Source organism: Nestor notabilis, unplaced genomic scaffold, assembly GCF_000696875.1.
Source record: "Nestor notabilis isolate BGI_N333 unplaced genomic scaffold, ASM69687v1 scaffold4541, whole genome shotgun sequence".
NCBI lineage: Eukaryota > Metazoa > Chordata > Aves > Psittaciformes > Psittacidae > Nestor > Nestor notabilis.
In genome coordinates, this window is record NW_009915979.1 from 45,405 (window position 1) to 70,433 (window position 25,029).

Genomic DNA, 25,029 nt, shown 5'->3' on the forward strand with positions numbered 1-25,029 from the left:
GGGTAGGAGACCTGGCTCCCCTCTCTCCCTAAAACAGGTAAAGAAACACTGGGAAAGAAAAAAAAAAGGAAGTGCCAGCCTTGATGTACCGACAGAAAATAATCCAATGTAGATAGCGGAACAGAAACCTGTCTCCATTTATAACTAACTAAGAAGTGATGGTGGTGGTGGAAATAATGCCTAGAAGCCAATATCCAGCAGAACCTCAGATCAGGAAGGGTGCTCCTACCTTTCAGTTGTTCTCTAGAATAGCTTTTGGTGCTGACAGCTGGCTTATCCTCCCTGCTGTTCCTGGGACTAGAAAAGCAAAGGAGAAGAGCTGCTACCTGCATTTAAAACTAGACAAGCAATTATTTAACGTATCTACTTCCTTCACATAGGAAAAACCATCACGTCAGCCTGGTTTCTCCATCCATGACTGGTTCAGCACAAATGCTAGTCCAAATTAAGATAGCTATTGCCATGAAAACTTACTCCATAGAGCACCCCTCTGTTTTGGAATTTGTCATGACATCTAAAACCAAGTATACTAGGCTTACTGTCATGCACATATTGCATTGAGAGACCTGGAACTATGGGCTTCTGAGGAGCAAGCCAGTATGTACCACCTATGAAGGAACCCAAGAGACATCACTCTTCAGGTGATGCTGCATTGCAAGATGCAGCATTTTTGCCACATATTTGCATCATTCCCTACAGAAATGGACTAATCCATTCAGGCAACACTCAATCACAACACCCCAACACCAGCTATATGGCAGAGGATTGCTCTCAAGGCAACTGAAATTATCTGTCAATACCATGCCATTCTCAAATCAAGCAGTCACCATTATCCAGATCTCTGCAAACTTCCAACAAAAAAAGCTCAGCTCCAGCAAATTCTCCTTCCCTCCACTCAGTCTGCATATTGCTGATACATTTCTACTCCTCACGGTGAGAATTAGCAGTGCTCACGTTCACGGCATCACTACCTATCCCTCACAGCAGATGTGTACTCAAGTACAGATAGTGTCTTCCTGTTTAATCCAACTGTTTCAAGATGAACAGCATCATGGCAAAGTGTTGCAGCCAGTCCCCCTCTTCTGGAGACTTACTTACCTCAGTTCAGGAAGGGACACAGTTGTGGAGGTCTTTAATTCCAGCCCTGCTTATTCTCCCAGGTTGAGGTGTATGTGAGGTTTCTATTAATCACATTTTAATGACCTCTTTCCATGTGCTATGCTACTTCATTTAAAACTGCTTGTTCTCCACACCCTTTCAGTTCATGTCTTCCTCACATCTTCGCATCTAAGTATCTCTATCTTATTTTTTCCAAGCATTTCCATTTCAGTTTTTTGTATTTTTGTGTTGTGAAGTATTCTTACAGAACACCAACAACTCCTTCCTGCCCTCTGTGCATACACAAACAGAATACAATACCAAATCATGTTAATAAATTATAGGACTTGTAAAAACACAGCTTATTTTCCAGCCCACAAGAGTTTACTGCAAAGCCACTTTCATCAACTGCAGACAACATAATTACACACACATACACACACTTCTCAGGCATTCATTTGGCTGCCAGCCTATTAAATGCTTACGTTCTAGGAGGAAACACTAGAAAGGCAATACTTTAACTCATTACATGAACATTAAAAGGCATATTTGTATTTTGGATAGAATTTTATTGTATTCAGAAGCCATTAGAAATATTTTCCCCAATTATGTATTATAAGAGCTCTGAACTTAAAAATGGGTGAAAATTATAGTTCCCTAACTTACATTGTAACAAACTTACTAACAGTGGGGTCTTCTCCAGCAAGGGGAGATTCTTTAAAAGAGAGGGGAAAGGGAAAGCTCACACCAGTGATAAATTTGGTCAGTAAAATTACTTTTATTCTTCTTTTTTTCTTTAATAGAAGGGCTTATACAATTGAGTATGAAGATATTTGAAGAACATGGAAATGAAATAAAAGAACTGTGTGAAAGAAATTGTTTTTACTGAGGAAGAGTCTACATATCTAAGTTTAAGTATTCACCTACTTTTTGCTGCCTCCTGTTAACAGGCATAATGAAAATACTGCACTGAGCGTATGCATGGAAAACAGCTAATACAGCAAGAAATATAGTAAATACACTTCATATAACCTTAAAAAACTTCAAACTATCATACAATAAATTCTGAAGCACTTCTGTGATTCTGCAATCTTAACATTACGTTCACTGTTCAGAAGTGTTTACAAATTGACACTTTTTTGTAGAAAGGTTTTGTATTGGTTAATCAAACCACAGCCTTAAAATTGTTGGCTTTTAATTACAGAGGTAAGAGACACCATCTGAATTCACATCAGAGCTTTCGAAAACAAAAAAAGAAAAACAAAACCCAAAAAATGCCCCAAAACAACAACAACAACAAAATGGCAGCAGCACAAGCATGTGCCTCCTCCAGTGTCCAAAACTCTCTGTGGCTTTGCCATGGCTAAGGAATAGAGCTATGCAGCTTAACAAAGCAGCCCGTCTCCCCAAATACTTCGAGACAGTCTGGCATCCATTCTCTTGTTTACTGATATAATGCTCTCCTAAATTTAAAATGAAGCAGAACCTCCTTAACTGACCAAGTTCCACACAAGACTGTCAATATTGACTACGCCTGGAAATCCATTATCAAAAGAGAATTATTTTATTCAACCAAACAACCTAAAAAATAATACATACACTACTCTGAAGATGGGAGAGAAAGAACTTTCCATAACATATGCTGAGCCCAAGTAGAAATAAAGTCTTACAGGTGATTTGTTCAGGGATGATGTAAATCAGTTAAAGATACAAACCACAGCAGTTCTAAGCTGTTTTCCACAAAAGCTCCCTCTGAACAAAGGTCTATTTATAACAATTTTCAACTGCTTGTGGAAAAGCCACCCCTGATGTTTCAAGCATCACTGTTGCTTCAATGGAATATATACATGCTATGGGGCCATCTCAGAAACACCTTGAATAAACATGGACCACAACAGACACAAAAGTAGCCTGTCTCTAATACTAAAGTTACGATCAGTGGAAGAGAAGCTTTCACACACTTCAACATTTTATATTGCTGAGGCACTGAGGATCAATTATCTTCAGCACAGGAATTTTCAACTCCAGGTTTTTGCTAGAGTCACTGTCCATTCCTCCCAGAAATTAAAAGCTGGGCTACATTTCATCCTTTCACTTCATTATAATTCGAATTTATTTACATACAAAACGAGACAGGAGAAAGTTCTTACATTAATTCAGCAATGGGCACCTTCACGTTGTAATAAGAATGCCTTAAGGCAAGCAGCTGCATTTACTTCAGGAGCACATACAAAATTCAGTGTGCCAGTATCAAACAAACAGTAATGTCAGATTATACAATGCCAATACGTTCAGGTGGGCCCTTGACTATTAGGTACAAAAAAAACAAAGCCAAAAGAACCAACTCCCCTCCCCCAGAAAACTTTTCACCACTTTAGTTCTGTTTAGAATGCTACACAATGTATAAATTACATCTTTCTGGGCTAGTGTTGCTTTTTCTCCTACGTCTCAAGGAAATTCCAAGCTAATTAATTAGAGCAAGAAATTACATTGAGCAGGATAACGTTTTAAATGAAAGAAATGACTTAGAAATAGCAATCAAAGATAATTTGATTATGATTAGCTGTGCTGAGGTCTAAAGTCATTAAAATTGATGAAGAATGTTTTTATACTGGTCTATTCTATGTAATCCATTACCTACACTATCTCTGTAGTTCAAGTCTAACAAATTGTATCTGATAATTCAATATTGAGTAACATTCTTTCAATGCACCACTTGCTCTCCTACACCGACATGTTTCTAATAAAGAAAAAAAAAAAATGAAGAATCAGTAGCATGTAGATTTGCAAAATTCTTCACTGGGAGAACTTCAGCTTACACGAAAATACCCGGATTTTTACCTGCTCACCTTCTACATAGTCATGTTTAAATATGGCAGCTGCTTTATTCTGAACAGTCATTATCCCACAGAATTTACAACCACAGTTTGGTAAGAAACCTGTGCTTTCTAACAACTGAGGCCTGCCCAAAGGTACAGCACTTCTTTCCATGCTCTCAGCTGAAGTGACGAGCAAGACGAGCAGACCTATAATCAACACGCAGCTGAACAAAGGAGTGCAGGATGTTCTTGTCCAAATTAGCAAGTTGTTCTCCTGAGCAAACTTGCTTTAAATTATCCGGGGCTACAACCAGAAGATTGCAAAGTGCGTGCAAGGTATCGAAGAGTTGTAACACCAGTGCAATCTGTGGTTAAGAGAAAAGAAAGAAACATATATTAAGAGTTAGACTTGTTTGAAGTCTTGTAACACAACGTCTGTCTAGATCTTCAAAAGACTTCCTCCTGATAGAGGGTTTACATCTATCAGTCTCTCCTCATGTGCATAAGTTTATATATAAATACATGCTCGTATACATCTGTAGGGAGATACACACACCAGCGAAGTTATACATAGAACATATAATAATGCAAACTCAATTACTTCCTCAGTATACACATATAGCCTGCAAGCAATAAAACGCTACCGGGAAACTGCGCTTTGGGCATGATAAAGAGCTGCTGGTACATAACATCAGTACACAGAATGGTGATGTTCAAACAAAAATAAACTATTTTTATGAAGAAAAACCATTTGATTAAAATCAGAGTCCTGCTACTAATTTTGACATGACTGAACATCACCGACCTGTACGTGCTTACCTTGAAGTCTTTGGCACACTTCCTATATTCAGCCACGTCACATATAGCTAACATGCCTCCCATGCAACTGTAGGAATATTGCTGTAGGTGTTCATAGATAAGTCGATGAAAACGAACTCCAAGCTCCATTAAAACTGTGTCAACATTCTTACCATCCATAGAATTTCTAATTTTTTCCACCTGCTTTCTAACATAGCCACAGACTTTAACACAAGCCTAAAAAAAAAAAAAGGAATTAGTTAACTTACTTTCTAGAAATCTCTTCTCAAAGTGGCTTCCACATCATAAGCTGAACATCAGCCACTAAGTTTTTAAACTTCCCACAAGACGTAACTGAAATCAGTCATTTCCAATTAATAATTTTTAACAGTTTATTTGCCACACACAGACTTAAAAATGCAAGTACAAAGAGAGATGCAAGACAATATTCACTCAAGTTATAGTTCATACCAGTTCAGAAGAGTCTGATTTGGTCTTTTAATTCAGAAAAAGATCAACCAAGGGGTGGGAAGGAGGAGGAAGCGATAAAAACCCTGTCAGCTGCAATTCTAAACTGAAATTAACAGCCATACAGCATCACCACCCTTCTGACAGTACTTGACACTACGTCCACTTCTTCCATTCCCACCCAGCTGCAGGCATTGAGGCAATGCTCTAACTTCTTCCCATTGACTGTAGTTTCTACTCCATTACTCTCTGAATTTTTCCCTAGCAAGAGCTTAGTGTAACCCAGCACTACAACTTCTCAATAGCCCCCAGCCTGGGATTCAGACATTTGGTGAGAGAGATAATGTTCTGCAGCAAAGAATGTTCATGCCATACCCATGGTGCTTTGTCACGCCCCAGCCATCCTAGGGAGAAAAGTGCCCAGAAACTAGCGAGTACCTGATAATTGATTTTCTGAAACTGATAACTTAAAGCTAATTATCAGCTAAAAACCTTGTTCCAAATCATGTGAGGTGAAAGAATGTGACAGTGTCTGACACAAGATACAAAACTGCTAATGTGCTTTTCAGATTGAGAAAACAGAGTTCAGACTATTAGTGCAAAATGGAACAGCTAAATTAATGTGTGTTTGGTAAGCAACATCTTGTACCCAGTAACACTCCTGAGCATTTGAAGTTATACTGATGAGCTTGGACTTAGTTCACTTACATTAGTATACTGAATCAAAACATTGTTTTCATCTTCTGGTTTAAAATCCGTCTTCTTTTGCTCTGCAGCCAAGATGTGCTTCATCTGTCCAATCATACAATTCAGTGTCCTTTAAAGTTACAAATACAGGTTGATTTCAAAGGGAACATTTTGATTTCTGTGATTTTTATATTTATATATACACTAATATGATTCTATATAAAAGTAAGCAGCATAAAGCAATGAGGAAAAAACCCTACTACCTAACATTTGAGTAATCTACAGAAAATACTCAAAAATATTATAAGAAGCAAGCAGTGCTAGGGCATGTCAAAGGAAACACTTCATTTGACAGACATGTACATACACATAAGCACTCTTCTGAAGTTGTAATGCAATTCTATAGAGAAGATACACTTGATTTCATGTAAGAAGTTAGAAAAAGGAGAATCAGCAAGACAAAAAAAAAAAACACAAAAACCTCAACAACCCTAGAAACCCTTTCCTCCATACAGCATGCTGGCCAGTTGGTTTTAAAGGGAAGACATTAATTGTAAGGTAATCCGTTCAAATCCAGCTCTTCAGAGAGATTGGATACCATTCTTCAATGCCGAGGGAATCAGAAAGCCAAAGGAAGCATTCCAAAGTGTTTAGTAGAATTAGATCACATTGCATATTACTCAGAAGCAAGCATCAAAAAACACTCGGAAAATAAAGGCAGGAGGGGAAGGGAAGAAAAACTCCCCTTTGCCAGAGCCTGGTGTCTCTTTTGTTCTCAGAAATCTAATAGAGTTTTATAATGTCACTTATTTCTGCCTTACAGGATTTATCTTTTCAGAACCTTATCTAAGGTCAAACTTAAGGTTTACTTTAAGTCCAAACCAAAGGTCAAACAGCAAAGCAGCCCTGAGAGGAATCTGCCTCTGCCTCCTCTTTTTCTTTTCTTCCCCTCCCATTTTCTTCACCCCCTCATCCCTCCAATCTCCCTGAAGAACACAGTCAAGGCCATTACAGGCCCTGAAGGATTCCAGCTGGGGTGAAGGGGAGTAAACCATATGTATTTGAGTAGGGGTGAAGGAGAGAAGCATATATGTATGCAACAGAAAGAAACTCTTTTTTTTCTATGCATAGAGCTCAGACTTGCATTTCAGGTGTACTTCATTCAGCAATCCACAAACCGATAGAAATTTAAAGAAATTATATCTTGCATTCTCCTCAATTTCCATTTTAAATAGATACTTTTAGAAGGCTGTTTACAGAGAAAAAATACTGAAAGGAAGCCAGTTGAACTAATTTTGTTTGGTTAACAAATTGCTTTTACAGCAGTACACAATTGCTATAAATGGCATTCAAGAAGCTGCAATTGGACCTTTTCAGACTGGCTGCTGTTGAAGCCACCAATGTTTATAAATTTGCTTTTATCTTTAAATTCAATCATTCATTTAAGCAAGACAATCATTTTTCAACAGCATCAGTGGCACCTTGAAGCACCATGTAAGCATGGAACATTTTACAAGTAACATCTCAAAACTAATCTCTTATATATGTGCCAAAGCAGAGTTGTTTGGGTTTTTTTTAGTCTCCAAGCACAAACCTTTGAACATACCTTTTTCCAGCACAGACTCTTTCTCCTAAGTTACTACCACTTTTAAGAGATTAATTATTTTACACAAATAGTAACAAACTACTCTAACGGTGATGACTGACCCATATCTGTCTAGATTTGAGCTTATGGCCTCAATGGTTCAAGTATTTCGAACTTTGTGTGTAAAACTCTGAAGTCACTTCCAGCAGGAACAGCTAAAATCTCAACTGCCACTTACACATTTCTTATCTTCATCTTTCTTTCTACTCCTATAGAAAATACAGGTGAAAATAATATATCAAATCTTTCTCAATCCCAGTAGGACACAAATGCAGTGCCTGTTTTTCCTATACAGTGTTCCTGTTGTCATTCCTCTCCACTATGGTGTGATCCTCACAAAAACTTCAACAAAGTTTTCTAGAGTAGCCCTTGTTACCCTCAGGAAGGCTTATTTCTGTTACTGCAGAGAGAAAACAGGCACAGAAAGCTTAGGTAATGTGCTCTAGGTTGACTAATGCCACCTTGAAATATGGGAACATTACATGCTCCCCAGACCAAAATGCATTGTGCAACAGCTCCATAAAAAAAAAGAAAAAAAGAATTAAATGAGTCAAAGCAAGTCAATGTCAGGATCAGAATTATTCCAAGTACACAGACTTCTCTGACTAGGTCTAATCCATAGCACTGCACAGACTCAAGCAAGTCATCTAACCTATTTTTGTCATACTTTTCTCCTTCATGAAAAGTCTTTAACCTATTTCATTCCTCCCTGCTTCAAAGTAGAAAAAGTAGTTTGAGACAATAAGGTAAAACTGAATTATTGCACTCTTTCAACACAACCAAATCCTTTAACGTCCTTCCAGGAGTATTGCAGAAAACCTGCCACGACCCTCTAAACGAAATCTAACTTTTTATGCACAATAATGCATACTTATAGATTAAAAAAAAAAAAAAGAAAAAAGGAAAAAAACCTACACAGAACAATTTTGTGTTTATAAATATTACTACTTTAAAAGGAAAGCTAACATACATCACAAGAGTTTTACAAGAATTAATGATTAACAAGAAGTTTAAATCTCTACTTGCCTATCAATGCCCATATCCAGCTTCACTTCCATTTGTTCAATGATATCCTTTTTCTTCTGAAGACATTCAGATAATTTAGGAGAAGAACTGCAACAGTACAGGGGATTGGGTATGTGACAATATTAAAATAGAAAAAAAAAATAAAAAAAAAAATTTGTCTGCTGGGTCTGCTACTCAGAACAGGATTTCTTTAAGATTTCCCACCCCATCAGAAAGGGTTATTTCAAGTGTAGTTAGCTGGGTTTCTGAGTGCTAACCGTAACGCGCTCAGGCAGCATTGTGCCTACTGAGCAGCGCCTCTCAGCTGCTGCCAGCACGGGCAGGTGAGCAAGCAAACCCAGCTTTTCACGCATACTAGTTCAGAGCACACCCGTGTGCTCTACCTCAAGTGTATCCAACTCGGGGCTCCCAGCAATATGCAGCTTCCACATAGCTCCTGTGTGGCTTCCGGGGCATGGCCAGCTGCTCCCTCTGCAGACCCTGTGCAGTACCCCCAGGAGTCTCAGCAGCCCCAATATCACATCCACAAACCCCCTCTAGTCCTGGCCTGTAACACACCAGTGCGGTCTCTAAAGAGCAATTTGTCTCTCCTTCCTATCAATACTCTTGGAGCTCCCTCTCTCCCATTAATTTTTCAAGGAACTAATTCATTTAACTTCCCTTCCTCCCTCTCCCGTTGCAGTATTTTATCTTGCCTCATCATCAAGCTGAATCGCTCCAAGAATAAACTCCTCTTAATAGAGATGAAGCATGAAAAAAATTGCTTTCTTCACCAAAAATGACCATTCACAAAGAAAATGCCAATCAAAATAAAGGTACCTGATCAATGGCATCAGATGATCATTGAACTGCTTGTCAAATAAATGGAAAATAGTATTGGCCTGGTGGACAACATCCAAGAAATAAAGATTTGCGTTCTTTGAATCAGAAGAGGGAATGCCTAAAGCAAAGAAGGTTTCATTAGGATTGTAACAATATGCAGTTCTTATAATTAGTATGATGATTTTTTTAAATATGCAGAATTTTTTCCATGACTGCTTAAATCACAGGCTTAGAGTTTCAAAAATTTACCATGGTGCCATATATAGAATACTTACCATAGCTATATGAGGTAACAACCATAAGCACAGAAATATGTTGCTTTTCAAAATTTCCAAAAGCAAAATGGCACAGACAATTTAAATATTTCTTCAGTACATGAGTTTTATGCTTTCATGTAGGAAAGCTAGGTTCTCAATGTCAAGATTTTAACTTCTTTAATACAAACAGTTTTCTTATTTACTGTCACTCTTGAAAATACACAGGTATACAAACAAGCATGAAAGTCTTACAAAACATAGGACACTATGCTTTAATATAAAAATATTCTACCATGGCATAAAGAACAATTAAAAGAGGTAAGGAGTGCTGATGTTCCAATTTCTGTGATACAGATGTTTTTGATGCACAGATGGAAGCATGCTACTGTCTTTCCCAAATGGAAGTTACGCTTTAGAAGACATTAAATGCCAACTCCCAAACACATAAAACAAATTTCATTTAACCAATACATTCTAAACAAGGCCAATCAATAAGGCACAGCAAGGACCTGCAAAGATCATCTACACAAAAAGGCCAATGAGATGAAATGCTCAGAAAATATTATACTCACCAGCAAGGCCTGTTTCTAATGCATAATCGATGTGTTCGGTACATAAGAACTCTACAAGCATAGAAAAAATTCTGAAAGCATTCTTCGGTAAGTCAGATGGATCAGAGAGCTTTAAAGAAAAAGAAAAAATTTATCCTAAAGGTCAGTTCTACATACATTTGAAAATTTATCCAATATTGCGCAGGGGATAAGCTGAAAATGTAACAAGTATTCCAGAATAATTGGAGTTTTATTCTAAATGAAAAGTATTCATAGCCTTTAGTATCAATAAACCCTTCAGCATTATCAAGTAAATTGAAGCAAACATGCCACAGGATGCTAAAAAGAGCATAAGTATAGAGTTTCTAATAATGACAACAGTAATAATGAAGGAAGATAATAATTAATAGTCGTTAAAACACAATTGTCCAGATAGATTCTCAGGTATTACCTAAACTGCATGCCACTGTACACTAGGAAAACATATGCAGAAAAGATGACTCCATCCATATCCTGCCTTTTTTATCTTTTTACTAAGCTGCTGCCACTGGCCACTGTGAGAGGCAGGACAGTGGGTTAGATGGACCTTCAGTTTTACCCAGTGCAGCTGGTCTTTTATCACTGCCACAGTACTGCAGACTGAACGAACCTCAGCTACATTTAACACAGTTCAGCTGGAGTCAATGAAGCATGAAAATTTTTATTAAGTGAAGTAATGCCCATATACACACACAGCATCTGCACCTTCATAAGCTGTAAGCAACATGGGATTTTGGACAGCAACTTGTCAGTAAATCCCTTTTCTAAAGAAAAATGCGACAGGGCTTTTTTATGTACAAAATACAGCTTTGTTTTTTAAGGAATTACATGAAGACTTCATGAAGCTAGGAGTAAGGAAAAACTACTATTGCAATACAACTTAGTTTACATAACACCACTCCCAAAGATTTCTGCTGTATTCCCCCCAAAAAAACATAACAAAACCCCAACCACGAAACACCATTACAGAGACTCCCAAACACTGAAATCATTCAAGATAACGGTTATATTCAGTATTACCAACTTATTTTTCCTAAAGCAGTTCAGGCACTAAACTAACTTACCATGTTAGCGGCATTAAAATTTGAGAGAAATCAGTACATTTAGCTAACAAAAAACCCCCAAAACTCTAGCATCTAATTTTGCAAATAAATTTCAAGGGGTTTCATTCACACTAAAGTACCAAACAGTAACTGACAGGTAGTAAAACAAGCAATTTCATCAGAAGAAATACACCTTTTTTTTGGTTGTTGTTGGACTAAAGCATTTAAAGAACAGTAGAGGGTTAGCCAGGTAAACAATGCTAAAGATTATTCCTCTCGGCATTTTATTGATGAAAATTCTCTAATGCAAAAAGAAATGGCACTTGACACAGGAAACCAACTGTTGAACTATTCTCTATATTTTTAAAGCAGGAAAAAGGCTTCTCTGGTCTTGGGTCAAATTTAATAAGAAAAGCAGACCAGACAGTAGGTTTAACCAGCCTCACTTTTTCCAAAAATGGACACTATTAAAAGCCACAAAATACAACTAGATCCACATTTAAAAAGGAAACCCTTAGCCTCCACCATGACCCTGTTTCAGTGAAAAATAAAAGAGAAATATTTTTTTTTTTATAATGTCCTTCCTTTCTTCCTATCATGCTTCAATCAAAAATTGAACCTCAGGATTTCATTTCATACACAAAATTATATCACTAATGGAGACCACAGGAAGCAAACTTACCCTGTGACATCTTTCAAAAGCTTGTTTAGTTTCTTGTAAAAGGTTAACCACCACTTCTTGTGACAGAAAAGTTTCTCCGTGTGTGTCAATACTTGGCCCCAGTGGTAAGTTTGTACGTTGCCTTATTCTCTCTTTGAGGTCTTGAATACTAGAACAAACATATATCAAAAGAAGATTTCACTGGATGGAAATTTTGATGCTCAAGTTCAACAATGATTTAGGATATTTTAGTTGTTAACTTAAACAGAACCCAAGACACAGTTTAGGATACACAAGCATTAAGACAGTCTTGCAAGCTTAACAAAAATTGCCTGTAAATGCAAAACTACCACCTCTGATTCCATGGTTAATTGTGTTCTATCATGGCACGCACACGCCACAGGATCACCTATTCCCCACTCATGGAATAAGAGTAATTTCAATTGAATCCTATGGCACTATGCTCTGCGGACAAAGTTTAGCCTCAATACATTCTGCCACACTGTACTTTCAAAGCACTAACAGAAGTTTTCTATGTCATCCACACCCACAAATTCTCTCCATCCTCGTCCACTATCTCAGCAGTCCTGATTTAGTCAAGCATGCTCCAACACATCGCCATGCATAAAACAACCCATAAAGTTACTCACTACAATTTAATTTTCCCCAAGAAAATTAAATTTTCATCTTTGTTTTTTAATTAATTTCATTACTTTGCTGCTCTCTCCAAATCACTTTTCATTCCTGACACACTGAACCCAGTAGCTCTTTGAAAGCTGCAGTAGTCTCATCACCTCTGTTTCACACAAGTTTTAATTCTTCCTTTCCCACTTCTCACTAGTCCTTTATTATTTTCTCTACCCTGAGGATAATGAAGTCTTGTTTTACCTTTCTCTAAGTCCATTGCATCTTCTGGGCTCATTAAGAGCTTTCTCACTGACATTGCTATGGTCTTTTCCCCTTCCTAGGTCTTGGGAGGGGACCACAAGACCTGGGCAGGTGAAAAAAAATGTATGCTTTTAGATACACACATATACATGCTTTAGGTACCTTAGTTTTGCTTCAGTCCTTTTGTGGATCTGGATCCTAAGTTGAAACATAGGTTTAACTGGTATTTTTCATTTCCCGTGAGTGTATAAATACCATGCATCACCTTTCACATGTACCAAGAGCAATACACTTTTTAATCAGAACATAAAGTGATAGTAAATTATAAAAAGCTGTAGGTCATTTTAGAAGCCTGCTCTTTCGCAGTTCATCACTGTACATCCAACGTGGCAAATACCATGTTTCTCCCCATTACCGCCTCCCATCCATTTTAAAAGTACAAAACTTCACAGAAGAAACTTACCCTCCAGTGCCAATGGACCTTTTCTGGTGGTTTTTGGAATCATAATAGCGTTGCAGAATCATAGCACTCCTACTTTTCAAATAACCGATTTCCACCTCAATGTAATTCTCCAAGTAGGAAATGAAAATGGATTTGATAAGCTTAGACAAGAAAGTCTGCTTATCAGTACCCAAGTTAAATTCCATCAATTTGCTTGACAGATTAGTAGTTCTTTATGCAAAAGAAACAAAGGAGAGAGGAGGAAAAGGTTGAATTTGTGTGAATTACAGCATTACATGTTTGTAAAGTACAGCATTACATGTTTGTAAAGTACACAGCACAACAAAATCCTGATTGCATTAAGACTTCTAGCAGCTTTACATTTAAGTAAAGAATTCTGTATAATTCATGTTTAATTACATACAGTACAACTGCAATCAAGTAAGTTGCCAGGTGTGATGCGGAGGACTGGCTTTTACACAGTATGAAAATTACTCTCAAAGATCACTCTACTAAACACTTCCCCCTAAAAATAACAATGACAATTTTAAAGTTTTTTTAGGAAAGCAGTAATTGTAAAGGTTCATGGCCACAATTTATTTTTTTTTTTAATGAAAGATTACATTTTTGGCTTCTCTTCCTACATCTTGATAATAAACAAATTACAAGAAAATATCTAGACCAATATATAAATACCTTGTATATAGATCATAGAGATTCTTAAGATACTGTTCTGCATCTGATTTCCTGTGTTCTTCTAGCTGGTCCTTTACATAACTCTGTAAAATTTCAGTACATCTGTTAGAAGAACTAGAAAATGCATCTCATACTCACTACTTGCTAGATTATATTTAGTTTACTGCAAAGTGTGTGTTTACTGCAAAGTGTGTATTTACTTAAGGTAATTCATATATATTCTTAGGGTTTACATCTCCAATTTACAGATCCTGCATTATCTACAGAGTTAAAAACATCCTTTAGAAGAAAATTATTTAATAATACAAAGCAGTAGTGTGTGAAGCAAAGACAAAAGACAGATTGCTTCACAAATATGCTTGACCAACAAACACAAAATCCCAGGTCTTTAAGAATCAAAAGCACTGGAGGCCTAGGGGCATTTCTGCTTGACTGTAAGCAACGGAGATGCTTACATATTTGCTTATCACAATACATATACAAGCTTAGAGCCGCCTTCTTGTTGGGTATTTGAACAAAAACATTCTTTACCATAAAATACTAAGTCAAAACTGACACACAAATTTGGGGTTCAAACACAAGCTCAATCTCTACACTCTAAGGTGAATAACATCTACAGGCAAATTGCCTTTTGCAATAGTCAGCTATGATTCCTCATCCTTATACAATATTACAAATATTGTAAGTTGTCATTAATTGTTATTACTAGATATAATTTATTTTTTTTATTAAATGTTTCCTCATGTTAACATTTGAAATACCTGAAGTTTAACTTCAAAGATATTTTGAATGAGTTTGGCTAGTACAGTCTCTGGATTGCTGAAGACTTCTCCAACTTGCTTATTCACTCGCTGGCAGAGAATGGCTGCATCTTCGAAGACATCATTCCTCAGGAATGCACCCTAGGGTTTTAGAAGCACATTTCATAATATATTTAAAACCACCTGTACGACTAAATCAATCAAGACCCAAAGAGATACATTTGAAATAAAATGTGTTACCTCTTGACACTGTTTTATGTAGACATCAACACAATGGGAATAGCCCTATGGAAGGAGTAAACAACTCAGTGTTAAAGCAGGTTGTCTATACTTCAATATAGAATGAAATCAAGGAAATACAACCCTTATGAAAAAGTTATTGTTAAAAATATATGTAAAAATAAAATCATCAAAAGTGTAGACTCTTTCAAACCCACTGTTGTCACAAACCTAAAATAACTTCACTTATCCCCACACCACATGGATATACACCAGAAGTTTCAACACTCTTTCTCAAGCATGAAAGCAAGTTTACATGCATACAAGAAAAGATCTCAGAATGGTCTCCAATTAAGACACTGCCTCCAATCCCCTAGTATCTGCTTTTATTCCCCTGCATTTGATTTGATATGGAACAAATACCTCAGCATTTTTAAAGTTACACATGTTATCTGAAATAGTGGCTGTGCCCATACTAACATGTTCAATTCAAACAGGCACTTAATGTATCATGTGTAGCTGTACTTATGTATTAAGTTAAAACCCTTGCGTTTTACCTTGAAATGAAGCAAAACTGCTGCTACTTCTCTCATTCTGGAGATTTCGCCTCTCCGCTGTGCGCTGGTAAACTCTTGAATTAGCTGGCACTCTAAGTCATGGTACTTACCTGTAGAGGAAAGGGGATAACAACGAAAATCCTTCAGGTTATGTAACACAAGCACCAACAAAACCTGTAATACTGACAGTATTGCATACTTCTTTAATCATCTTTAACAATTCAAATATAGGAATATGGATCAAACTGGATAAACTTACTTGCTATCTTTGATTTTACTTCAGAAAACCTGTCAACAACAAAAAATACCATGATTATATTCAAATCCACATCACAAGAGAAATCAGACACCCCAGATCATGAGTAACAGGCACTCTACTTAAAATGAAAACATACAAAGACGGCAGAAAAGTTACATGCTTTATATCCATAAAAACCTACAAACACCTAATTCAAATCTAGCATTAAGTAAGCACAGCAAAATTATCCCATCAGAAGTCTGTTAAGTAGTTTAGGACGTGTATGTAAAGATGATCCCGAAACACGAGTGTGTGAACACAAATTTGAGAACAGAGAAGAGAGAAATAAGAACACAATCCATCTCAAAAGCTACATGAATCACTAAGCACCAAAAAAGTAGACAAGGGAAGCATCATAAAGTTATAGCTATGTGAAGATTATTTTTTTAAAAGATGTTCAGATAGAATATTACCTGTCAAAAGGCAGTTCCTGTGCAATCAAGTGTAGTTTTTGAATAATATCAGCTGCCTCTTTAATCTGTTAAGAGTAAAACATGACAGAATTACTAAAGAAGGTCTGATTAAAGGCTGTTCCTTTCTTTCCTCTTCACTGTCCAATTTTCCATACATGTAATTCCTATTTCTAAAGCTGGTTGAGTTGATATACCCATGGAAGAGATACCCCCCTTGAAGTTCCTGTGTGTATTTTCATGATTCTTTAAGGGCTGGGATTTTTTTAACATAAAGTTATGTAAGTCAAACACAATAAAAAGCCTTATTATATGATCACAGTGGGCACGTCTGTGTAGCTACCTGGACAAACAGATCACCACTGCACTAATGCCACCATAGCTATACAGCTTGTAGACCAAAGACCCCTCAGGGCTGATTAGATCAGAATGTGGCTAGAGCAGCCTCATGAAAATCTGAACCCTTCCAGATGGGAATAAAATATATAACTGTAATGCAGCACTGACTGAATTGTCATGTTATCTTTTACAGGTGATTAGAATAGAAGACTTAATGAATCACACCCAACCAGAAGAGATCTCTGTTGAACTCAAAAGTGAAACGGCCAGCAAACCTCTCAGACATGTCAGGAAAAGCATTAGGAAATTCCAATTGATGAAATTAGCTGTATAGCTGTATCCAAAAAAGCCATGACAACACCGGCATGGAGAGGGAAAGAAGGGGAAAAAGGGAATCAAGGAATCAAAGCAGAGCCTAGTTAGGGTTCCTCACACTCTCCTAAGGACGGAGAAATGGAAGCTGTATTAGAAATTATAAACTGTGAGGTCCAAAGTAAAGATCAAGATGAAAGTCAGTTAATCATAGATCTACAAAATAGGAATAGTCACTTGAATAGAAAAGCTAACAATAACATAATGCAGATTTCTGCTCATTTATTCTTCCACAGTCAATCAGCATGGGCAGTGCACCTATGCAGTGCTTAGTACTGTTTCACTAGGCTGACTAAAACTACAGAAAACACCAGTTTGAATGTGTGGGGAAACAGCTGTTTGCAACTGAAGCTCAATGGCTTTAAGCACACGATGTCAACTGGCCCAAATAAGACAGCTCTGGGATGGTTTTAGAGGCTTTGTTATGCTGTCTTGGTGACTGGAAGGCAACTCAAAGGGAGTGATGAAAGCTGTAGCTACTACATTCAAGCAAAACCTTTGTAAGTTGACACAACGGAGAACATAGAGAACATGCAGTTTATCTTGTTCTTCCTGTTAGTCATGTTCCAGGGAACTGGACTTAGAGGAAAGTAATGAAATCCTATTCTTCCACCACTTAGAGCAGGTTGGGATTAAAACTTTTCAAGAATAGAACAAGACACACAGGTAAGAATACAGAGTACAGGCATCACACAAGGATAGTTGTTCAGCAAAAATAGGGGCTCTCATAAAGTATATCCATTCTGCTTATTAAGAGCAGCTTATGTTTTGAACTGTCAGCTTACAATAGCCTCTTAACTCCAAAGCAGCTACGCTCCTCACATAAATCCAATGAAAAAGGAGTTACTTCTATAAGCTTACAGCAACCTTAATACCCAACAATTGTGATCAATACTGACGTCATTAGAATAATTTATGTATCAGCAGTTATTCGCCGATGTTAGAAAAGTAAAGACAAACAACCCACAAATACAGTATTTTCTTTGTTTCCTCTACACATAATAGCTGTTAACTAAGTTTTTATTGAATTCAAAGCCTTTTCTGATGCACATCAGAAGCCATGACTAATCAATTCTCCATGGTTTCTGCTTAAATCTGGACATATTTAATTTTTAATTGAATTAGACTTCTGTAAACTATCAAAATAAATACAGATGTTGTAAAATGCAACTTAAACACACCTGGAGAAAAAAATCTGGAAAATTGTGGACAAATAACGTCAGGAGAGAATTTTAACACAAAATATTTTTATGAACAAGCTAAAAGGCATAATGGAATAATGTTGAGTACAGAAACTAAATGGAGAACAGGATGCAATAATGATAGTAAACATTAAACAGAGGACAATGCTATTGCATGGTAAACATGTAAGCTACTAGATTATTTTCATAGTTTATTTTAACTGGAGAGATTTGCTCACTTCAAGACTCTTCAGTACAGGAGTGGGACAGCACAAGGTTAGGTGGCAGCGCAAGGGAAATGATAAGGATTCAGAGGACAAAGACACACAATACATAGCATGGAAGAAGACAGCAAGGGAAAACCTTCACGGAGATAGTAAGTTAGAAATTGCTCAGTACGGCTAGGAGAAAGTAATGTGAGAAGTAACACCTTGAGTGTATGGAAGAAAAGGAATCCAACAGATCTTAAGAACTGACCCTACTGAGAAAAATACGAATTCCCCAGGAAATAACTGCATTATAATTGTTTTTTGCCCCTCCTTTCACAGTATCCCTTTCCTTCAATGTCTCAAAGAAAAACCCACACTTGTGAGGAAGTACAAAAAAGTCATAACATCTTCCAAACCACTGTCTAAACTCCACATCAATTCAAAGATCAGACAGCAATGAGAAAGCATTTGGCTTCACATTCAAGAATATTTTTTACTATTTTGTATTTTAAAAACTATTTTTAGTTGAAAGATGCATTAAGATGTGATAGCACACATCTAGGCAGGTTCGTCTAAAAACACTACTTCTGGTTACTATTTAAATAAGGAGGCAAAAGTTACAGAACAGTACTAACCCACCTAGATGGAAATTAGTTGCAGTAAGATAACTTCGATCCAGAAAATCTTGTTTGTGTTCCCACACACTTCCTCTGCAGACTAGCACAAGACTTCTGGCCTTTACTACATTTGCCTTCCCCCAGATTTGCTGAATATCTTATTATTCTTCAGACTGTACAAAGATTAATGTGTTTACCAATTTCCAGGTTTACCCTATTTATCTACTTTTTTTTTCCAGATCCTCCAACAGAAAGTATTACGAAACTTCAAATTATAAGTTGACGTTTAATTCAATGAGAGTCTCTTCAGCAGACAACACAGAATTCTCTTTCACTTACGCTTTGTTATTACCATGTTGCCATTAAATATTTTTAAAAAGCATGTTTTATTTCTACTCAGGAAACAAAAGAAAAACTTACACAGATCTGGAAAAGGGTGTCCATAGATGAACTTCAGTTATGTTGAAACCTTTGTGTTTGGCTTGGAAGTTACAGAAAGTTTTATGTGCTCCCTCTTTGATTAGGGCAAACTATCAAATAGTAATTACCATATATCCACAGACCATGAATCAGAAGTCACTATGCAACTGACTTCTTGGGAATACGGCTATATGAAATGATTAGTTTTTCATTTTCCTGAGTAGAGGGGATGACTGTTAACCTATTCTTGGGCCCTTTGTGAGCTGCATTTCAAGCACGTATTTTTTGCTGAACGTGCAAACCAAGTTTTTGCTGTTCCCACATACTGGCGGATTTTTTTCCAGAGTACAATCATACCATTGCACAGAATTTAAGCAGAGTGGGAAGATTCTTCAGGATGCACCTCAAAAAAAAAAAACAACAAAAAAACCCAAACCAATAACTTGCCTTTCAAACTACATAAGGAAAACCAGTACATGTCCTTTTGCTTACAGCTGGACACTTTTCCTTCAGTTTATTTCTATTAGCCACACCATTCAGATTGCATTTGCTTCATGAACATACTCCTGAAGCATAAGAAAAACAAAATGCTTTAAAATTTCTTTGAAGTTTTCCTGCCCGATTCCTCTAAATTCAAAGGGTGGAGACATAACCACAGGACTATACAAAGCCCAAAGGCATGCTGTGACAAAAAGGTATCCAAGGCCAGTAGACTGACCCAACAGAGTAAAGTTTCACAAAGAAGTTGTATTCAGAAACGTTCTGCATTACAGGGTGGATCTGAGGCAAGGGGTTCAAAGGAAAAAGGCAGATATTTGTGCACTCTAAAGTTGCCCTCCCAGCGTTTCTCAAATCTCTGATAATTTCATAAAATGAAAAATGCCAACATTGCCACATTAAGCATCACTGAATACAAATGCTTTATCAGCAATCTGCAGCCTAGTGTTGTTAATTTACATTTCAGAACAATGAAACTTTAACAAGTCAGTCACTCACTAGTTTGAAGTCTGACCATGGTAAGTCATGGTAGCAGCTTGTAATTAGGGCAGTACTGCTTATTGCTTTGAACTGCTTTCATCCCGCTGACAGCTCTTACCTTTTCAGAGTTTGTAAAAACATCAGACTTCAGCTCTCCATCCAGAAACTCATTAAAGTATTTCATCAGCTTCTGAGCCTCCACAGCCCGTTGCCGTGGCGTATTTACCCCCTCTAGTTGGTCGCCAAGGTGACAGACCTTAGTTGCTACATAGCTGATGTGCTCATCTAGTTCTTGGAAATGTTGGAAGGCAACCTGGGAGAACATAGGCACACACAAAAACCTCATGATTTCTGCTTACTGTACTTTAGGAAACACTAGATTTACATCAGTAAGAAGCACTGTGAATGCAAGCATCAGCTTTCCAGGTGCTGTATCTCTGAATTACAGAACTAATCAGAACCACTAATGAAGTACACACAACCACTTAAAAATTTAGTGTCTTCCTTTTAACTATTGTGAAGACTCTCTACTTTCAGAATAGCTAACACTCATTAATGGAACATGCAGATAAGCCCCCTTTGACAGGGGAAACTGTTTTCCATCCAACCCTCTTTATTCTTATCTCAAACACTAGCATGTTGTACCAAGAAATGTTAATAGAGCATGTGATGCTTTTAAAACTTGCAGAGCTTAGCACTGACTACACTCTTTGGATTTTACCTGGTTGCTTTTCTGCAGCTCTTGTACTTTCTTGGCAAATTCCTTTGCTTCCTTCTGGCACTGCTGTTCTAGTTTCTCCACCTTTCTCTGAATCCTTTCATCCATTACCTGTAATTCTTGGATATGATTTACAAATTCTTCCAGTAACCTGATGTAAAATAAAATGCAGGAAAGCAGACTTTAGTTTGAAAGATACTGTCTTCTGCAGAGCTTAAAAAACCTCAAAGAAAAGAACTTGCCTACAAGGCTGACATATTCAAGGTGCTGTGATTAAAAATGCTATTTTGTTTTAAACTACATTATCCTAGCTGTGTAGAACTCCATGCCTACATAAAAACTATGTGATCACATAAAAGGTAGGCCAGAGGAGAGGGGAATACATAAATAACAATCACTCAGGAATGTGGCTCTGCCACAGGTACAAACCCCCTTATATTCCCTTCTTCCTTAAAGAATTTTCATAAGGACAAAGAAAGTTTAGGGTACCACATCCCTTCAATGTAAGAGCTGTAACAGGGAAGTATTTTCTACTGTACATGTTACAGTAAACTTGTAAACCAGCATCCTATTAACAGGCAATGAATACACTCATATAGTCTCATAATGTTGTTTTGGTTACAACTATTTTGTTTCCTGATTTCACTTCTTTTCTTCTAACATACACCATTTCAAGGATTTTTCTCCACCCTTTTCTATCACTTGAATTTTTCTTCCAGACTCACTCTCCCCAAACACAGGAATGAATTCCTAAATTTCCTCTCTTCTTTTTCATTCCATTTTCAATGTGTTCCTCTTTTTCACTCTTTTTTTCTTTTTGTGTCCATTTATCCCATTCCACTCATCTTTTCAGCTTATGCTTTCCTAAACATCCCAGTCATTGATGCTCAAGGAATGAATTATTCCCAGATCCTCCATAGCCATAGAACTTACGCTAATAACTGAAAACATATCAAAGATCTGGTAGCACTGCTGTCCAGTTTTAAAATCAGAAGAGGAAAGGAAACATTAATCTCTTCCAGGGAGCTATTTCTAGACTACTCAGGAATTGCCTTTTCAGAAGGTACACTGTGAATGTGAAGCCCTTCCAACCTGCAATGCTGCCAAAGTCAGATGAGCATGCTGCTCTTCTCCTGGCTCCCCATGAACAAGCTGGAGACTCTCAACAACCAGAAGGAAAAAGTAGAATGTATTATTCTACCTTCACATGACTCCTTCCCAGTAACAACTACAGCACCTCTCTTGGCCAACAGCTTTCTCCGAGCAACACCTAAACGATACTTATGCAACTCTACAGCTGCATGGAGGGTCACTGCAGTTTCAGTTTGAAATTCTGCTGCTAAAATGACTGGCTTTTGCCCTGCTGCTTGGAGCATTGCTCACTGTATTGGTCTAAAAACCTATTTCAAATGATGTCTTTACAACAGTAATTGACTTAAAGGCACAACTTACTAAAGAAAACTGGATTGAGGAAGATGTTTATGACTGCCTTCCTCAACTTCCTGCTTGCCAGAAGCCCAAGAGTAAGCATGTTGCATTAGATTCCACAGAAAATCACAAGGAACAAACTTATATTTACAGAAGTATATTTAAGGTAAACTTTAAACAATAGTGACACAAAGCATAGTTTTCAAACAAAAGCCTTGAGAGGTGCAGATAGTTTCTATTCATTTTAACAAGCTGATTCAGTTCAGTTTGGGATTTGTTTTTTAAACGGGTATTGTGCCAGCTCAGCACTTATTCAGCAGTAGTACCTAATATAATGACAGAAGAAAGAATGCTCAAGTCAAAGAGGTAGTTGCTGGTCAGGTTTCTCAGAATAAAGACTCCAACATTCTTTCTACCAAACAAAAGCATCATCTTGGAAAAACAGAAAAGAAAAAACATACACCAAAAGGTCTGTTTCTTTTTGATATTAAGTTTGGCTCCCTACTCAATACTAGAAGATCCCACAAGAAAAATATTTCCCATTGCAGGATTCTCCCACTTGTCCTGAAAAATACAAAAGTGCATCACAGAAGTTAACACAAACAAGCCAGCAGACATATAGAAGATAGGTTAAACTGAATAGGTATTGGTACAAATCATTAACTACCCTGAAGTAAATATTAGGCCCAACTGTGAAGGAAGAGCTACAGGAAACAATGCTGTGTATTTCCAGGCTTCTACCTGCTTAAATCACATGTAAAGCTCTGCATAGGACACAGGCCCCAGACCAAATGTCAAGGATTCAACATCTTGCTAGAACTCCAACAAAACCCTTCCTCTTCTTTCATACCTCCAAAGAGTCAGACTGCTCCAGAAGGAATGTCCTTTGACCACAAAAATGAAGTGTTTCATGTTTCCTTTTGAGTAACAACAGCTTGTCTATGAAGTTAATAATTCCTAAACTTTGTCAGGATTCTATCTCAGGTTACTACAATGATTATGTGGATGAGAAGTCACTAAGGAACAGCTATTGCACTTGCTCATCTCCCAGGCTATAATAGTGTGAAAAAAGGAAACACTTAATTATATCTCTAGAAAAACTACCAATACTGGTACAAAAGCTAAAAAGTAGCATTATTTGACCTCATAGCAGCCTTCCAATATCTGAAGGGGGCCTATCAGGATGCTGGGGGACTCTTCATTAGGGACTCTAGCGGTAGGACAAGGGGTAATGGCTTTAAACTTAAACAGGGGAAGTTTAGGTTAGATATAAGGAAGAAGTTTTTCTCAGTGAGGGTGGTGAGGCACTGGAATAGGTTGCCCAAGGAAGTTGTGAATGCTCCATCCCTGGAGGTGTTCAAGGCCAGGCTGGACAGAGCCTTGGGCGACATAGTTTAGTGTGTGGTGTCCCTGCTCATGGCAGGGGGGTTAGAACTAGATGATCTTAAGGTCCTTTCCAACCCTAACCATTCTATGATTCTATGAAAGAGTCGCTCTTCAAAATAAAAGAATTTCCAGAGGTTTGGAGTACAGAAGCTTAGATGTTGATGTTCAGCTGATGGTGCTGTATAAGATTGTGCATCTGAGTTACCAACACACCACTCAGTGCCAGCCCAGTAACTGAAGATCTGGCTTCTTAGGGTTAGGTTTCTCACAGACCCAAGCCAACTCACCACAAAGTAGAGAACATCCTGCACTACCTCTCCCTTCCCCACTTCCCATACCCTAGCTTTGATCCTTTCCACACTGACATTCCTTCTCACCAGCAGCTCACAGACGCAGAGTCTTCCCTTTGCACCTGCTCCCAGACTTTTCCAGTCTGCAAAACTTGCTAACCGAACTAGAATTATTTTCTTTTCTTCCTGTCAGTTTAGTTTTCTGACACTTTAGTAAGTTACATTAGCTTACCATGAGATCAGATGCCCAGAGCTAGCTCAAGACGAGCCATCATGGTGTGCAGCTCGGAGCAAGAAGGGCACGAGCCCACTGAGCAGCAGCAAGCTGTTCATTTGATTCAGACTATACAAATTCACACAAATTCAGTTTAATACAATCTAAGTCAACAGTGCCATGTTTCTCCCTTTCTTCCCATCCCACCTGTTTGTGACTTTTATTTGCACCAGTACTTTAAACTACTGGGTCTTTCGACAAGCCAGGTCAGGGAGCTAAACTGGCAATAAACTCATTAAATCAACTTAAATGTCACAGCAGCGAAGCCTCATATTATGCTTTAATCCAGCAACTATAGTGCTTTGGAACATTCATGTCTGACAACATCAATTCTCCTTCCTTCAAAAGTCTAAATCAGAAAGTGACTTTCCTTAGTCTTCTTACTGTATAATTGGTTCATGGTCACAAATTCTAGCTATTCTCCCAGATGAAAACCTCCCTGGACACACACCAATACTGCATACAGGCTTTTTGTTATATGTGTAATAAAACGGTACAATTAAAGATACATTCACTTTGACCATTATGCAATTTTACTTTACCTTTTTGGATCAAAGGCTTCTCCACCTCTGGAACCTCCTCCCGGTGTTCTCCATGCCAGGCGTTCAATGTATTCATCTGCCACAAAAGGC

General features: G+C 37.5%; 1 protein-coding gene across 1 annotated transcript; it reads right to left on the reverse strand.

Moving 5' to 3' along the window:
* Positions 1-3,861: 3,861 nt before the first annotated feature.
* EXOC5 (exocyst complex component 5) lies at positions 3,862-25,029 on the reverse strand. The gene is made up of 18 exons (XM_010024384.1): positions 24,940-25,029; positions 21,023-21,170; positions 20,420-20,614; positions 16,189-16,253; positions 15,737-15,765; positions 15,478-15,587; positions 14,942-14,986; positions 14,702-14,842; positions 13,941-14,023; positions 13,266-13,475; positions 12,965-13,000; positions 11,936-12,083; positions 10,193-10,301; positions 9,361-9,481; positions 8,542-8,628; positions 5,892-6,000; positions 4,737-4,952; positions 3,862-4,282 (listed from the first exon to the last, which is right to left on the reverse strand). The coding sequence occupies exons 2-18, from the start codon at positions 21,125-21,127 to the stop codon at positions 4,094-4,096; spliced, it is 1,998 nt and encodes a 665-aa protein (XP_010022686.1). The 5' UTR covers positions 21,128-21,170; positions 24,940-25,029; the 3' UTR covers positions 3,862-4,093.

What these genes read in the sequence shown, in the direction of transcription:
- EXOC5 (XM_010024384.1), bottom strand. Translation starts at nt 21,127, where the DNA reads ATGGATGAAAGGATTCAGAGAAAGGTGGAGAAACTAGAACAGCAGTGC. An exon ending in AGCTGCAGAAAAGCAACCAG is followed by an intron (nt 20,615 to 21,022) that starts GTAAAATCCAAA and finishes ATGTTCTCCCAG; the next exon opens with GTTGCCTTCCAACATTTCCA. An exon ending in TCTTTGAAGTTAAACTTCAG is followed by an intron (nt 14,024 to 14,701) that starts GTATTTCAAATG and finishes GAAATTTTACAG; the next exon opens with AGTTATGTAAAGGACCAGCT.